This window comes from Notechis scutatus, chromosome 2, assembly GCF_049901735.1.
Source record: "Notechis scutatus isolate UNSWTSFEM ecotype Mainland chromosome 2, rNotScu1.2, whole genome shotgun sequence".
In the NCBI taxonomy this organism is placed as follows: Eukaryota; Metazoa; Chordata; class Lepidosauria; order Squamata; family Elapidae; genus Notechis; species Notechis scutatus.
The window spans coordinates 2870762-2888382 of NC_142010.1; the positions used below are offsets into that span (position 1 = coordinate 2870762).

At 43.0% G+C, this 17621-nt stretch overlaps 1 protein-coding gene across 1 annotated transcript; it reads right to left on the bottom strand.

Annotated features, from left to right (window-relative positions):
* Nucleotides 1–5605: 5605 nt before the first annotated feature.
* On the bottom strand, nt 5606–10169 carry LOC113429256 (phospholipase A2 inhibitor NAI-like). Its single transcript, XM_087954256.1, has 5 exons — nt 10009–10169; nt 8789–8914; nt 6754–6906; nt 6385–6531; nt 5606–6027 (listed from the first exon to the last, which is right to left on the bottom strand). The coding sequence occupies exons 1-5, from the start codon at nt 10064–10066 to the stop codon at nt 5864–5866; spliced, it is 648 nt and encodes a 215-aa protein (XP_087810382.1). The 5' UTR covers nt 10067–10169; the 3' UTR covers nt 5606–5863.
* Nucleotides 10170–17621: the final 7452 nt, after the last annotated feature.

The window sequence follows — 17621 nt, forward strand, 5'->3', positions numbered from 1 at the left end:
TCCGTGATGGCTCCCTCTCTCTGGAACATCACTCCCCCCAGAGATTAGAATGGCTCCCTCTCTAATACTCTTCCAGAAGGCACTGAAGACCTGGTTCTGCCAGCAGGCCTGGGGAACCCACAGCGGGATGGAGCCCATCAAATGGATCGTGCAATCTGCTGTCGCTGGGGAAGGGCGTATGATTTTACTATATTAATATAGTTGATTTTACAGGTTTTATTGTTTTAAATTGTGGGGTGTGTGGTTTTTTTAATCATATTTTTATTAATTTTCCATTATTGCAACATAAAACATGTTTTCAACAGCGTTTTTTGACATCTATACATGTTTTGTCTTAACACATGGTGTTTACCTTTATTTGATATTGATTAATGACTTTTTCTATAATGATTATTCTTATATATTTTACAAACTTACATTTTACTTTCTTAAGGCTTCTCACAGTTAGATTTCTTGTCCTATTCCTTGTTTCTGTTTGCTACCCAATCGTACCATTTATTCCAGATTTAAAAAATATATATTAAATAGTGGTTTTATATGTTGTAAGCCACCTTGAGTCGTCATGGCGAAAAGGTGGCAATACAAATTAAATAAATAAATAAATAAATAAATGAATAAATGAATAAATAAATGAATATTTGAACATGAAGAAAAAGGATTACAGGTGGCTTTGTCCTTTCACAGGCTGTGTCCAAATTCAGATCAAATTATGGTTCAGACACTCTGGCATTTGCCTTTTTATGATATTGTAGATGCTTGGCAACTGACTCATATTTATGATGGTGGCAGCGGATCAGGGTCACGGGGTCCCCTTCTGGAAGCTTCTGACGAGCAAAGTCAATGGGGAAGCCAGAGGCGCTTAGCAACCGGGTTGCTACTTTATCCACTGCAATGATTCACTTGACAATTCTGGCAAGAAAAGTTGTGATGTGGGGGAGGGGAAACACACTTAACAAATGTTTCACCTAACAACGTTTTTGTTTTTTTTTGGTTTTTTGGTTGAGGACTACCTGTATTGTACAAAATTTGAGGTAGTACCTGTATGTAAAGTATTACGTAAGTTGAGGACTACCTGTACTGCAACAGTCATAAGTGAGAGGATCAGTCATGAGCCACTTTTTGGGTGGCGTAACTTTGAACAGTTGCTAAAGGAGTAACTTGAGGACTACCTGCGTTGTTATATAAATGAATAAGTCGAGGATTATCTGTATTGTTATAACTGTAGCCTTTTCTAGACAGAATCTCAGGGCACTATCAAAACATGTAAAAAGGCTATGGGCCAGTGGTCGGATTTCAATTTTTTTACTACCGGTTCTGTGGGTGTGGCTTGGTGGGCGTGGCAGGGGAAGGATACTGTAAAATCTCCACTCCTTCTCCACCCCACTAACCTGCTTTCCAGCTCCGTTCTCCTGTTCAGGGCAACCAAAGAAGACCCAGCCAATCAGCTGGGACTCTGGAGAATAGATGGGGGCGGGGCCAGTCAGAGGTGGGATTTGCCGGTTCTCTGAACTACTCAAAATTTCCGCTACTGGTTCTCCAGAATTGGTCAGGACCTGCTGAACACCACCTCTACTATGGGCTTATCCTCAGGTCCCTCTTCAGCATGCTTCCATGCCTGTTTTTAAATCCCACATTCTCAATAGATTGCTTTTTCTCTCATTCCCAGCCCAGAGCTGAGCCAGCATAAAATTATCTTTAACTCTTCCAGTTTTCAAATGAAGGTTTCCCTTCTTCTCTTGACACGTTTAGTTTTGACACGATGGGGGACACTTCCCTGATGATGCAGTTGATGATGTAATCAGGAACTGGGACCTGTTCTGCTCCTGACACACCACTTTTATGTTAGAGCAGTATCTTTTACTCTTGGCAGTTTGAAGATGGGTGGACTTCAACTCCCAAAATCCCCCAGCAATTGGTGGAATTATTATTTCTTCTTAAAAACCTCCAGAGTCAGGTAGTGCATTCCTGGCATTGACCCCTCTGTTGCTGAAGTCGTACTTTCTGCAATCGAGTTTGGAGCGGTTTACATTGAGTTTGTATCTGTTGTGTGCTCTTGCATTGTTGTGATTGAAGCTGAAGTAGTCATTGACTGGTAGGACATTGTAGCAGATAATTTTGTGCGCTACGCTTAAGTCTAACCGTAGGCTAGACTTAATTGTCCTCACTATTGGCAAGTTTCTCCTTAGTTCTAGATTTCTTCTCTGCTTAGTTAGTTCCATCCATTCTTTCTTGTCTTGCCTCTCTGGTGCTTTGGAAAATGTCAACCATCTCTTCTTTGTGGCACCTCCTTAGATATTGGAAGACTGCTATCATCTCATCTTTAGTCTTTCTTTTCATTAAACTTAATACCCAATTCCTGCAACCATTCTTCATATGTTTTAGCCTCCACTCCCCTAATCATCTTTATTGCCCCATAAATATTGGAACACTTTCCTTTTAGTCTCTAGAAAACTAGAGAAAGTCCCTTCTGCTTCAGTGGGCTGATCCTTTTACATGATGGCTGCTAGTCTGTAGCCCTTCCTCCTGTCCCCCAAAATTGTTTCCACATACCATTATATTGGGGGATCTTAAAAAAAATAAAAAGACAGTTGGATCTGGCTAATACTTTGAAGGAAAATCCTGAAGCTCAAGATAAACTGAGAGATTGATAAATACCCGGTAGAAGTTAATGGCAAATCAGTTCTGAAGAGTTGCCAGGAAAACACTTAATGTCCATGCTACCAGCAGAAGATAAATTTGTGTTATTATAAAACATAGTTAAAAGATTAGTAGTGGTTCAATTTTCCCCTTCTTACTAAAGCACCTTGTCATCCGAAGGCAAAGTTGTCACAGAATTGTCACAATGCGCCTTTTGTATTAAGAAGCACACTTAATCTCAAATGATGGCAAATCTTATACAAGTTGTCGGCAGAGCACTATGTCCATGCAATCAAAATCAATCAGCAAACAGCTTGATCCCAAAGATAACATGTCAATCCACCTTTTGGTGTGCTTTAGGAAAAAGGATATGGACATATACAAATGGAAAAAGTAAATAGCAGAACTTTCTTGATCACCCTCCTCCTCAAGGGAGAGGCTGAATAGATGACTTTCTGCAGAAAAATAATAGTCCTTGAACCAACCTCAACCTTATGATTATGGATGTCCTTTGGGGAAAAAAATATGAAAATCCATGTATACAGTCAGCCATCAGAACAGCAGGGCATGAGTACTGTAGCTAAGGGTGGGATTAGTATTATGACATCAGTACCCATGTGAGGTCATCTTGATATCAATGGACGTTTGTTGAAGATGCTTCATCTTCCCCGCCCTCTTCTTTCCCAATCAATTAGTGTGGATTCAGTGGTCGGATTCAAAAAAATTTACTACTAGTTCTGTGAGCATGGCTTGGTGGGTGTGGCTTGGCAGGCATGGCAGGGGATGGATGGATACTGTAAAATCCCCATTCCCTGCCCGCTCCTGGGGGAAGGTTACTGCAAAATCCCATTCCGTCACATCCCACTAACCTTCTTTCCAGCTCTGTTCTCCTGTGCAGGGCAACCAAAGAAGACCCAGCCAATCAGCTGGGACTCGGGAGGCAGAGAATAGATGGGGGCAGGGGCAGTCAGAGGTGGTGTTTGCCGGTTCTCCAAACTACTCAAAATTTCCACTACCGGTTCTCCAGAACTGATCAGAACCTGCTGAATACCACGTCTGGATTGGTGGCAAGCAAGGAAATATAACAAAGAAACTGATTGCATGGTTGGACCAAATGTAGAGTGAGGCCAATCCCCTTTATATTGGTTTATAACTTCTCATGTTCTTGCATGCCTCTCATCCCCACTCAAAACAAGAGAAAGAGTTTGTCACAAAAGCCACAAGGCTGGGATTGACACTCTCTTGTTTTCTACATATAAGGCAGAGCTTTGGTTGCATAATCATGGCCGCATTTTGATATATTTTTTTCCACACACTGCAAATACCCTTACCTCAAAAATACATAATCCCAATCTTTCTTTGCCTTTTTTCTGGCTTTTTCCTCTCGCCCTTCCTCTTTACTTTCTTTCTTTCAGAGCAAATGGACATATTTACAGATCTGTGCCACAGCTGTTCTCTGTCTTTAAATAAATAAACTGATTAACAAATAATATTTATGGAACCAGTATATGATTGGAGGCAACTTTGGTAATTAAGATACTTTGGGAAATTAGTTTTTTGCTTGTAGCTTCCTTTTTTTTTTTTTAAATTAAGTCAATTTTTTAAAATAAAATAATAATCAAAAGTTGAAAGATGTGAAGCATTTCGTAAGTACCTTGATACTTACTTAAGCCAAATTGGAGATCCCACCATTAAATGTACAGTTGAGTGCCAGCCCTGAAGACATCTTGGGCCAAGTGTCAATATTGTTGTACTTCCTGAGGGGTGGACTACACAACTCAATCAGGGCAAAGCAATAGATGCAATCTACACAGACTTCTGTAAAGCCTTTGATTCAGTGGTACACGACAAACTACTCCTAAAACTAAAATCTTATGGTATCTCTGGACACCTGCATAACTGGATAGAAGCATTCCTGTCAAACAGACAACAAATGGTCAAAAGTGGGAGCGTCCTATCAAATCCTGTACCTGTCAACAGTGATGTCCCCCAAGGCAGTGTTGTAGGACTAACTCTCTTCATACTCTACATAAATGACCTCTGTGATCATATTAAGAGCAACTGTGTTCTCTTCGCTGATGATGTAAAGTTATTCAACACCACAGACAATACTGCTATCCTTCAAAAAGACCTCGACTATGTATCAGAATGGTCAAACATATGGCAACTTAAAATCTCAACAAATAAATGCTCTGCCCTATATATTGGCAAAAAATATATCAGAAAATAAAATACAGGCTGAATAGTCAAGACCTTGTTGACGATCCAAACTCTGTCAAGGATCTTGGAGTACCATCTCTAATGATCTAAGTGCTAGAGCCCACTGTAACTACATAGCCAAAAAGAAAGGCATTCACGAGTTTTGTTAACCTAATCAGAGCTTACAAGTAGCTTTTCTCTTGGTAATATTAGACTACACATAAGTAGAGCATTACAAGAAGAGCATTCTCCACCTGTTCTTAAACCTTTTTACTCCGAATACAGGCTAGCTGTCTTTTGACACCCACATTTTGTATCTGTAGGTTGACCTCGGTTGTTAGAAAGTCACAGAAATATCTTGCAACAAAGAGTTCTCCAGCCCCCACCATCCCCATTTTGGTGGCTTGGGGGGGCCCGCCTAAACTCTGGGCTCCTTTGGAGCGGGTATAAGAAAATAAAAAGAAACAATAGGACAGGGATGGTAGGCACTTTGGTGCGCTTATGCACACCAATACATGTCAGTTGCCAAACATCCAAATTTTGAATGCATGATTAAGGGGATACTGGGAAAGGTCATAAGACATATGAATTAGTAATCTATAAACTTCAGGCAAAAGGACGCTGTAGAACTCGATGAGAAAGATTTCAAGTGAAAATGCATAAAATGATAATTATAATTTCTTAAGTATGGAAGACAGGAGGGATCAGAAGGAGCTATTTTATTCAGAACACCTTTGTTTGTATAAATTCTAAAGAAAAAGATACTGAATGCAGATTCCTTTGTCTTAGCAGTTTATTTTTATGACGGTTTTGTGGACTTTGAGGATCGAAAACACATATTTTATTGAGCTGTGGTCGCAAAGCATGATATTTTTTGCCCCAAATTTCCAGCTTTCCCCTACTGACTCAAGTAAGAATCAAAAGCATCTTTGATTCCAATCTCCACTTATCTCATTATTAAATCTCCAACTTCCTAATTTTTTTACAAATTTCCCAATAATTGCAAAGAAGCTTCGGCTCTTCCCAACTATAACTGAAGATCTGGTTCAGAAGAAGATGCATTTCCGCATTCCAGAGTGGTGATATTTAACTGAATCAGCCCACCAGCCATCTCAGAAAATCCTAGAGGGAAGGAACATAGGTTCTGTGTCGTACAACCTTGGTAAGTGGACTTTTCAGTGAAATTTCCAACTGGAGATAAGAAAAAGACAGAAAAGGTGCATATGAGACTCTATAGAATAGATATTATAAAGCAATGCAGATTGTTTCTTTATTATTTATATTCTGGCCTTGATGTTCTTGTGGCCTTTATGGAAACATAAAGGTCTTTGAAAAACATGATACAAATCTGGTTACCATATATTGATAAAGTTTCTCCAAATAGATCATCTTCCTTTATTTAAAAAATGGAAGGGGAAGGAAGGGAAAGGAAGGAAGGAAGGAAGGAAGGAAGGAAGGAAGGAAGGAAGGAAGGAAGGAAGGAAGGAAGGAAGGAAGGAAGGAAGGAAGGAAGGAAGGAAGGAAGGAAGGAAGGAAATATCTACTCACAAGCCTCTGTGGAACTGGTTATGGTAAGACACTGATCCTCTTCGCCAACACAGACTACAGATTGATTGGCTTTACAGTGATCCTCATCTAGTGCAAAGCAGCCTGGGCACTGTAATCCATTTGGTTGAAACTCTTCATACTTTTCCACTGGAGGAAGCAAATATTCCAGTTAGCAAAGTTTCATAATAACCACTAACCCTTTTAATGTGTATCACAGCCTCCTCCAACTTGACATTCTTTTCACATATTTGAGTTCAATTCCAGCTCAGATGGAATCAAAGAACCCAAGATTCTTTGCAAAAAGCAAGAGTTTTTTTTTTAAAAAAAGCTTGAGTTTGAAAAAGAATGCATTAAGTTGTAGATACTTACACAGAAGCGGTTCTGCATTGCAGACATCAGTGTCACAACAGTTAGCTCTTGCTACTTCAAATCTACCACCTACTGTTGTGGTGCTGAAGAGGCTCTCAAAACAGTCCTCACGTGTTGAGCATTCCTTGACAATTAAGCTCATGGCAATATTGGCTGCAGAAGGGAATTTAAAAAAAAATATGGAACTCAGCAGAAAATGAAGAAATGCATATCAAACCTGTTCATTTGGCTGTTGTATTTTGGAAGAAATCACTAAATACCCGTGTTTATTTCACTTTATGAACTGTATATCCTTTTTGTTTAGGAGCTCATAGCCCTTCCACTTGTTACTTTTCTCTACAAAACTACTAAGGTTAGTTGGGCTGTGAAAGTTTGATCCACCCAAACTATTGAGTGAACTTCCATGGCTGAATCTTCCTGCTTCCAACCCAGCACATATCCCACTATACTCGTCCTTGGACCTGCAGAAAATAACAGGCCAGCCAAACTTCTCCAACTGAGATTCCTAATCCTAACCTGAATTAATAAACCTCATTGGCTTTCATGTAGATGTTGGCACCTTAGAAGATTTATTTATTCCCAAGAAACATTTTAGCACAGGTAACTGCAGAATCTTTTTACAGAACGATGAACCTTGCATTGTGAGAAAGTAATGTAAGCTCCTTCTGTTTAGCTTGCAATGTGTGATGCACATTCAAAAGGGCAGAGTGTAGATTGCTACATCAGGATGTGTGTTTCATCACTTGTCCATTCTTGTCCCCGTGTATCATATCATGCACGTACGTTTAAAAAAAATTACATCCGGCAAATAAGATTGGACTATGGTCCCTCAATGAACCCCGAAGAGAAGTCATTGAAGGAAACTCCCCAACCCAATCATGTTTTAGCCCAACTTAGATACAAAATGTTAGCATTTATTGTTGCTTGATAGTGAAAAACACAGTTGAGAAAGTCCAGAAATATTTCACAAGAAGAGTTCTCCACTCCTTTACTCGTTGCAGAATACCTTATGCCACCAGACTTGAAATTCTAGACCTAGAAAACCTAGAACTACACCACCTTTGGTCTGATCTTAGTATATAAACTCATACATTGCAATGTCCTACCTGTCAATGAATCCTTCAGCTTCAACCATAACAACACAAGAGCACACAATAGATACAAACTCAAGGTTAATCGCACCAAACTTGATTGCAGGAAATACGACTTCAGCAACAGAGTGGTCAATGTCTGGAATACTCTACCTGACTCTGTAGTTTCTTCCCCAAACCCCAAAAACTTTAACCTTAGACTGTCTACTATTGACCTCACCCCTTTCCTAAGAGGTCTGTAGGGGGCGTGCATAAGCGCACCAACGTGCCTACCGTCACTGTCCTATTGTTTCTTTTATTTTTCTTATATGTATCCATGTATTCACAACTATGTTTTTACTTATACCTATTATCTTGTAAGCAATTGACAAACCAAATAAAATAAAAATAAATCAATGAAGTGGGTGACATATGTTGTCAAGGATGTTAAGACTCTGAAAAGAATGCAGGGAAGAGCAAAACAAAGATGATTGGGGACTGGAGGCTAAAACCTGTGAAGAATTCAATATGTCCACTCAAGTAAGAAAGAAGGACTAGGGGCGACATGATAGCAGTGTTCCCTTTGTGGAGCTGCCACAAAGAGGAGGGAGCCAACTTATTCTCAAATCATCTGAAGGCGGGACGAGAAGCAATGGATGGAAGCCAACCAAGGAAAGAAGCAACCTGAAACTGAGGAGACATTTCCTGACAATGAGAACAATCCGGGGAATGGCTTTCCTCCAGACATTGTGGGTGCTCCAACCCTGAAGGCTTTCAAGAAGAGCCTGGACAGTCATTGGTTTGAAATGGTGTCGTGTCTCCTGCTTGAGCAGACAGTTGGACTAGAAGACTTCCAAGGTTCCTTCTAACTCTGGTGGTCTGTGTTCTAATCAATATACACATATTATACAAAAAATGAAACCAAGTAATGGACATACTTGAGAACAAACTCAATTTTCACTTACTTATAGTAGTATTAGCAACTACAGTAGAACAAAATTCTTCATCTTCTTTGCACTCCACCACCTTCACAGCCTCTCCTTCACATTTATCTCCAAGGGCAACACATGTCTGACACTTCAGAGATGTCACTACCAATAAAAGACAAAGTTATACCAATGATCAGTGTCACCTTTATATGTCCTGCTATCGTAGCATTTACGTTTAAGGCTCCTGTTATAATCTGGTTTACAAAGCAGGCCTCCCCTGTTGTTGTTTTTCCTGCTGGGAACCTGGGCAAGGGTGGGAGGTGAGATCAGCTTGTGGAAATGGAAGGCAAATTGAGACTAAGGGAGAGATTCACCCTCTCATATCTCTCACATATTAATATGAAACTGGATCTTCCCCTCTTCTGGTATTTATGCCATAGAACAGATTTGTAAAGAAGCCATGTGGACGCTGGCTGAGGCCATATTTCTTCAAGAACCTGAATTCTGAATAATTTTTGATATCTGCATTGGTGATGCAGGATTTGGGCACATTCTAGATGTGGTCTGCCTATACCTTCTTGCTAGGGTTGAGAGGGAGTCATTTGCCTAGTTTTTGGCCCCATGGTCCAATGTCACTTGCCTAGTTTTTGTTCCTCATAAATGACTAGACTCATATTACCCATTCCTACTCCAAAACCTTCAGCCACTGCACCAAATTGGCTCTCATGATACTCTGAAGAAATGATCATGAATCCTGCATCTACTACAGGTAGTCCTTGACATAGGATCACAATTAGGACTGGAGCTTTTATCACTAAGTAATATTGTTAAGTGATTTGTGCCCAGTTTTATAACCTTTTTGTGGTAGTTAATATCTGCAGTCATTAAGTGAATCACATGGCTGTTGAGCAAATCTGCTTTCCCCCATTGATGCTGTTTGTTAAAAGCTGTTCGGGGAAGTCAATGATGATCATATGTCCCAGGACACTGCAACTGTTGTAAACACATGCCAGCTGCCAAATGCCCAAATTTTGATATGAAATGGTGGGAATTGTTGAAAGTGTTAGGACCATTTGTAAGTGACTTTTTTCAGTGCTGTTTTAAATTCAGATGGCCAGTGAACAAATGGACATATGTCAAGAATGATCTGTGGTAGAACCATTTCCCAGAAACTTCCTCGGGCTGCCTATTCTCCATCCCTTTCCTGAAGTCACCCAAAGTTTCTATATCTGTTTTAAGGAAATCAAATTCTTTACCTGTTGACAAGATGGAGCAGAAGAGACAAAATACAAGAAGAATTCCAGCTGCCCTCATGTTGGTAGAAGTCAACTCCCCTGCCTTTTCTGAAGCCGCCTACTGCTCAGTTTTGCAACTGGGGAAATGTTTTTAAAGAATTAGCTGGAGGAGGTTGAATGTAGGGACTCAAATGATTGGCTGGCTGAGATAGAAAACTCAGGGAGGGCAGAAGCCAAATTCCATTAGAAAAGATAGTGTTGTTGTTTTTTTTAGAAAATATACACAAAATAAACTTTTTGCTTGGCAGTGAAATGGAGATGTGAATTCTTGTTTTTCTTAGTGGCTTAGTCTAGCTTCTAGAGCTGATTTTATATCCTACTATAATTCTCCATCTCTGATTTGTATCCTTTGCCCCTCTTGACTGTGTTTCACCTTAATTCCTACATTCATTTATTTGGATTGTTTTGGACCTTTTCCTGATCCTACAGTTGTGCATAATATAACACAGTCAGTACTTTGTTATATATTAGTGATAAGTCTCCGAACACTTCAGAGATGTCACTACTAATAAAAGACAAAGTCATGCCAATGATCAGTGTCACCTTTATATGTTCTGCTATCCTAGCATTTACGTTTAAGGCTCCTGTTATAATCTGGTTTACAAAGCAGGTCTCCCCTGTTGTTGTTTTTTCTGTTGGGAACCTGTGGAAGGGTGGGAGGTGAGATCAGCTTGTGGAAATGGGAGGCAAATTGAGACTAAGGGAGAGATTCACCCTCTCATACCTATAACATATTAATATGAAACTGGATCTTCCCAACTTCTGGTACTTATGCCGTAGATCAGTGTTGTGAAGAAGCCATGTGGATGCTGGCTGAGGCCATTTATCTACGTACAAGAACCTGAATTCTGAATGTCTATGAGTTCTGAATTATTGTTGATATCAGCTTTTACTCTTGATTCCTGGTGATGCAGGATTTGGGCATATGCTAGATGTGATGTGCCAATAACTTCTTCTTGAGGCTGAGAGAGAGTTACCTACTTACTTTTTGGCCCAATGGTCAAATGTCTCTTGACTAGTTTTTGTTCCGCATCGATGACGAGACTCATGTCACCCATTCCTACTCCAAAACCTTCAGCCACTACACCAAGTTGACTCTCATGATAGAGATGATCTCTCATGAAGAGATGATCATTAATCCTACATCTATTACAGGTAGTCCTTGATGTAGGAGAACAATTGGAACTGGAGCTTTTATCGCTAAGTAATATTGTTAAGTGAGTTGTGCCCAGTTTTACAACCTTTTCGCAGTAGTTGATAACCTCCGTTTTAAGAAAATTAAATTCTTTACCTGTTGACAAGATGGAGCAGAAGAGACAGAAGACAAGAAGAATTCCAGCCGCCCTCGTGTTGGTAGAAGTCAACTCTGCTGTCTTTCCTGACAGCATTTCTGCTTTGCAACTGCAGAAATGTTTTTAAAGAATTAGCTGGAGGAGGTTGAATGTAGGGTCCCAAATGATTACCCGGCCGAGATAGCAAACTCAGGCAGAGCAGAAGCCAAATTTTGTTAGGAAAGATCGTGGTTTTTGTTCTGTCCTGAAGGATGGGTGCAATAACGGAGACGAAACATCGAATAGTGACTCCAACTCTTTATTAGTGACTTCAGAGAAAACAGAGCAATGGGTCTGGCAGCAGCAGATCTTTTTATAGAGCTCGCTGCTGTCAAAGCGTCCAATGGTTTGAGTTTGCTGCACTTGGAGCGTCCAATTGCGGCAGCCCGTTAACTAGCCAATCGGATCAGTCCGGAATAACCAATCACGACCCGCTGTTCACGGACCAATCAAATATGCAGGATTACGAGCCTGCTGTGGAAAAGGCCAGTCAGGTTTGCAGGCTTATGAGCCTGCTAGTTCGGAACACCCTCCCCTCTGAGGTTTTGTCTCAGGGGTGGGGTGATGTATTCAGCGCAGGTAGGCAGGTCTTCGCACCTGTCTACCCGATTTGCGTTGTTCAACCTGTCTTTGCTCGGATTCTGGTTCTGGTGGATTGCTTGCTGTGTTCAGCTGCAAAGGTGACTCGGGATACCTTCAACGTTTCCTTCATTCCTGTCATCTGGATCCTCTGGACTCGCTGACCCGCTCGGCTGCTGTTGCCTGGAGAGATGACCATCTGCCACGGCTCCTCTTCAGCTGGTGAATATGCTGGGCTTGATTGTGCGGACTGTGGGTTTGCGTGTCCAGGACCAGGTGTTAGTTCATTTTCACCATGTCATCCTTGGAGATTGTGGGAGTTGGTTTGTCCCCTGCCAAGATGCCAAGTAATGGCTTATGATCTGTGATGATGGAAAAGGATCTTCCATACACGTATTCGTGGAACCTTTTAATCGCAGATACAATCGAGGGCTTCTTTATCTAAGTGACTATAGTTTCTCTCAGTTTTAGACAAAGTTCCCAATAGGCGCCTGGTTTGGTCGAGGACGTGGCTCAGATAGCTCCTACCCCAAAGGTGGACAAGTCACAGTCAATGGTAGTGTCTCGTTATATTGGATTAACACTGCATCTGATGTTAAAAGGTCTTTTACTTGTTGGAAAGCCTGCTCCTCTCGACGTCCCCAAAACCAGGAAGCCTTCTTGTCGAGGAGCCTATGCAGGGGTTCAGCAACAGTCGCCTTCTGGGGTAGGAAGATGTTATAAAAGTTAATGAGTCCCAGGAAGGCTTGGAGGTCTGTTTTGTTCTTTGGTCTTGGGGCATTTTTAATGGCAGCCAATTTCTTTTCAGTAGGGTGAATTCCCTGTTTGTCAAGAAGGTAACCAAGAAATTCAACCCTCTCAGTGCATAACTGGCACTTTTCCTTCTTAACCTTGAGGCCTGCGTCTTTGAACCTTTGTAGGACAGTTCTCAGGCATTTTTCTAACTGACTTCTTGTAGGGCGGCTATCAATACATCATCGAAGTAGGGCACAACCCCTTTTATGCCCTGCAGCAACCTTTCCATCAAGCTTTGAAAAATGCCAGGTGCTACGCTTACTCCGAACTGGAGTCTATTACATTTGAACGCACCCCTGTGCGTGACTATGGTTTGGGCTTCTGCGGTTTCTGCATCTACTGGCAGCTGTTGATACGCTTGGGCCAGGTCAAGCTTCGTGAATACCTTTTCGCCCCAAGCGAGTGAAGAAGGTGTTGAACCACGGGCACTGGATAGGCGCTCTGCTGTAACGCGTGGTTTAGGGTGGCCTTGTAATCCCCACAGATTCTCAAGGGTCCGTCAGGTTTTATGGGGGTTACAATTGGGGTCTCCCATCAGGCGTGGTCGATGGGTTCTAACATGCCTTGTGCTATTAATTTGTCCAATTGCTCGTCAATTTTTGGTTTGAGAGCAAAGGGAACTTGGCGTGGCTTTAGGCAAATGGGTGCGATATCAGGGCAGAGATTAAATGAGATGGGGGACCCTTTGTACTTGCCTAATTGCTCAGTGAAGACTTCTTGAAAGTCCTGGATGAGGGCTGCCTCCCAGTCTTCGTCTACAGTCTGGTTGATGCCTGCCATTTCGATTCCTAATGGCGCGAACCACTGCAACCCCAATAAGCTGGGCCGGTCTCTGTCAACGATGGTGAGAGGTAGTATTGCAGTGTGGTCCTTAAATGAGACCTGGACGTGACTGGAACCAGCAACCGGGATTCGATTGCCCTGGTAGTCCTTTAATATAATTCTCTGAGTGCTGAGATCCTGGCGACGGATGTCAGGGATCAGCTGCTTGAGGGTTTTCCAGGAGACCATGGATAGGGAAGACCCAGAGTCGACTTCCATGATGCACGGCTGATTTTCAATGGTGACCTTTACCCGGATTTTTCTTGCGTCCAATGATGAAGCGTGGCCGATGGTGATGGTCTGATGTGCCTCTTCCCGTCTGGTTGTGCCAGCAAACATTCGGTTTTTGTTGTACTGGCTCCACTGGTTGTTTGGGCGGTCCCGGTTTGTTGGTGGGGTGCCGGAAACTATTTTCTTTCCTCTTGGGGCTGGATCCTCATTTGTTCCTACACACTTTAGCAATGTGGCCCCTTTTATCACAGGAACGACAGATGGCGTCTAAGAACCTGCAGTCTGATCGTGGGTGGTTTCCCGCATCCGGCGCATTGGAAATTGGATTTACGGCCCGCTGGTCTCGCTGCTCGCGCTCTGACCTGAGTCTGTTGACTTCTTCCTCCTCACTATCCGATGAGGACTCGATGTCTTCATGGTGGGCGGCTGTTGTGTGTCTCTCTGAGGATATTGCTGTGTCGCTGGTGGGTTGGTGGTTTGCCCCATTCGCTCGGCGCATTCAGGCTGCTGACTTGCGGGTAGCTTCCGCTGCAGTGGCATCTGCTATGGCATCTGCGAGGGTGATGTCTCCCTTTGCCATAATTTTGCTTTGGACAGTGGGGTCTCTTAGACCTAGGACAATCTGATCTCTCATGGCTTCTTCTAGATTTACGAAGCCACATAGAAGTCCACCCAAATTCCTTAGGTCAGCTACAAAGTCCCCGACATTCTCACCTTTGCGTTGGTCCCTCTGGTAAAATTCGTGTCTTCTAATGAGGGTTGGAACTGCTGGACGTAATGGGCCCGAAGGATGGGAGCAAGGGTATCCCAGTCCATCGTTTTGACTTCAGCCGGTTTTGCAAGTGCCTTTGCCATTCTGAAAACGGCGGGTCCGCAATGCGTTAGGAAAACCACACGTTTCTTGCTAGGTGTAGCATCCTTCAGATTATTAGATTCCAGGAACATTTGAAACCTGTCCATATCACGAGTCCCAATCTTCGCTGGCTGGGTCAAACGGGCGGGTGGTATAGCGCTGCTGGCCATTCTGCCCGATATCTGTGCGCTTCAGCCACGTGCTCTGTCAATATTCTGCGAGTGCTCAGTCAGCTCTTATCGTCTCCGCATCCCATCCTCGTCGCCAGTGTTGTATTCTGGAGGATGGGCGTAATAACAGAGACGAGACATCGAATAGTGACTCCAGCTCTTTATTAGTGACTTCAGAACAGAGCGAAATAAGCCTGGCAGCAGCAGCTGCTTTTATAGAGCTGGCTGCTGTCAAAGCGTCCAATGACAATGATTTAAGCTTGCCGCGCTTGGAGTGTCCAATCGCGGCAGCCCGTTAACTAGCCAATCGGATCAGCCCGGAACGACCAATCACGACCCGCTGTTTACGGACCAATCAAGTATGCAGGATTACGAGCCTGCTGTGGATGGACCAATCAAGTTTGCAGGCTTACGAGCCTGCTAGTTCGAACAAACATATTAATATGAAACTGGATCTTCCCAACTTCTGGTACTTATGCCGTAGATCAGTGTTGTGAAGAAGCCATGTGGATGCTGGCTGAGGCCATTTATCTACGTACAAGAACCTGAATTCTGAATGTCTATGAGTTCTGAATTATTGTTGATATCAGCTTTTACTCTTGATTCCTGGTGATGCAGGATTTGGGCATATGCTAGATGTGATGTGCCAATAACTTCTTCTTGGGGCTGAGAGAGAGTTACCTACCTACTTTTTGGCCCAATGGTCAAATGTCTCTTGACTAGTTTTTGTTCCGCATCGATGACGAGACTCATGTCGCCCATTCCTACTCCAAAACCTTCAGCCACTACACCAAGTTGACTCTCATGATATCCTGAAGAGATGATCATTAATCCTACATCTATTACAGGTAGTCCTTGACGTAGGAGAACAATTGGAACTGGAGCTTTTATCGCTAAGTAATATTGTTAAGTGAGTTGTGCCCAGTTTTACAACCTTTTCGCAGTAGTTGATAACCTCCGTTTTAAGAAAATTAAATTCTTTACCTGTTGACAAGATGGAGCAGAAGAGACAGAAGACAAGAAGAATTCTAGCCGCCCTCATGTTGGTAGAAGTCAACTCTGCTGTCTTTCCTGAAGCCACCTATTGCTCTGCTTTGCAACTGGGGAAATGTTTTTAAAGAATTAGCTGGAGGAGGTTGAATGTAGGGTCCCAAATGATTGCCCGGCCGAGATAGCAAACTCAGGCAGAGCAGAAGCCAAATTTTGTTAGGAAAGATCGTGGTTTTCTTAGAAAATATACACAAAATAAACTTTGATGTGCAGTCAAATGGGGATGTGATTTCTTGTTTACTTCATGTCTACATCTTATTCTGCCTTTTTTTAGGGGCTTAATCTAGCTTCCAAAGCTGATTTTATTTCCTACTATAATTCTCTTGATTCCTGGTGATGCAGGATTTGGGCACATCCTAGATGTTGTATGCCAATACCTTCCTCCTAGGGTTGAGAGAGAGTCACTTGCCTAGTTTTTGTTCCTCATGAATGAGTAGACTCATATTGCCCATTCCTGCTCCAAAACCTTCAGGCACTGCACCACTGAACCGGTGTGAATCAGCTGAATCCCACCACTGGTCATCAGTCTCGAGTCCCTTTGTACCCACAACAGATCTAAGTTCAAGCCCACTTGAATTCCATGGATTCTTATCCAGGGGCAGGCTTCAAAAATGTCAGCAACCGATTCTCCGCCTGGTTGCTGGGTGGGCATGACAATGGTGGGTGTGGCCTAGTTGGCCCCCTGCACTATGGTGGGGAGAGGCACTTTTGCCCTCCCCAGGCTCTGGAGGCTTTCTTCAAGCCTTCTGGAGGGCAAAAAGTGGCCTCCCGGTCTCTGGAGGCACTGGAGGCCAGAAATGAACCCATTTCCGGCCTTCTGGAGCCTCCATGAGGCCCATTTTCCACCCTTCTTGAACCTCCATGAGGGCCCTGCACTTACCTGGCATCCAAAATGGGCTGCATGCCGACTCCTGGGAGTGGTGGAGTGGTGTGGGCAGGGCCAGCCAGGGTGGGATTTACTGGTTCGCCAAACCGATAATTAAAAATGATAAAATTAGTTACCAGTTCACTCAAACCATGGAGAACTGACAGCAGCCCATTCCTGCTCTTATCTACCACCTATTTGCTTTGACCGTTACTAGTTCAGATTCTTGTAGAGAGCATAAGCTTTCAATAAACATTTTTATATTTATTTGGGCTTCTGATTTTCCCATGCTTGACATGCTTTGGCCGATGGTGATGGTCTGATGTGCCTCTTCTTGTCTGGTAGTGGTAGCAAGCATTCGGTTTCTGTTGTACTGGCTCCACTGGTTGTTTGGGCGGTCCCGGTTTGATGGGTGGGTGCCTGATGCCTGCCGGAAACTGTTTTCATTTCTCTTGGGGCTGGATCCTCATTTACTCCTGCAGACTTTGGCGATGTGGCCCCTTTTATCACAGGAATGACAGATGGCATCTAGGAACCTGCAGTCTGCTCGTGGGTGGTTTCCCCCGCATCCGGCGCATTGAAAATTGGGTTTACGACCTCGCTGGTCTCGCTGATCGCGCTCTGATCTGAGTCTGTTGACTTCTTCCTCTTCACTTTCCGATGAGGACTCAATGTCTTCGTGGTGGGTTGTTGTTGTGTGTCTCTCTGAGGATATTGTAAGGTCGCCGGCGAGTTGGCGGTTGGTCCCATTCGTTCGGCGCATTCGGGCTGCTGACTTCCTGGTTGCTTCTGCTGCAGTAGCATCCGCTATGGCGTCTGCGAGGGCGATGTCTCCTTTTGCCATAATCTTGCTTTGGATGGTTAGGTCTCTTAGACCA

Bases quoted from the DNA above. Each gene is read 5' to 3' on its own strand.
- LOC113429256 (XM_087954256.1), bottom strand. From the start codon at position 10,066: ATGAGGGCAGCTGGAATTCTTCTTGTATTTTGTCTCTTCTGCTCCATC. The intron at 8,915-10,008 runs GTAAAGAATTTG...TTTTATTGGTAG, and splicing joins CTGCTCCATCTTGTCAACAG to TGACATCTCTGAAGTGTCAG. The intron at 6,028-6,384 runs GTGAGTAGATAT...TCTTATCTCCAG, and splicing joins AACCAGTTCCACAGAGGCTT to TTGGAAATTTCACTGAAAAG.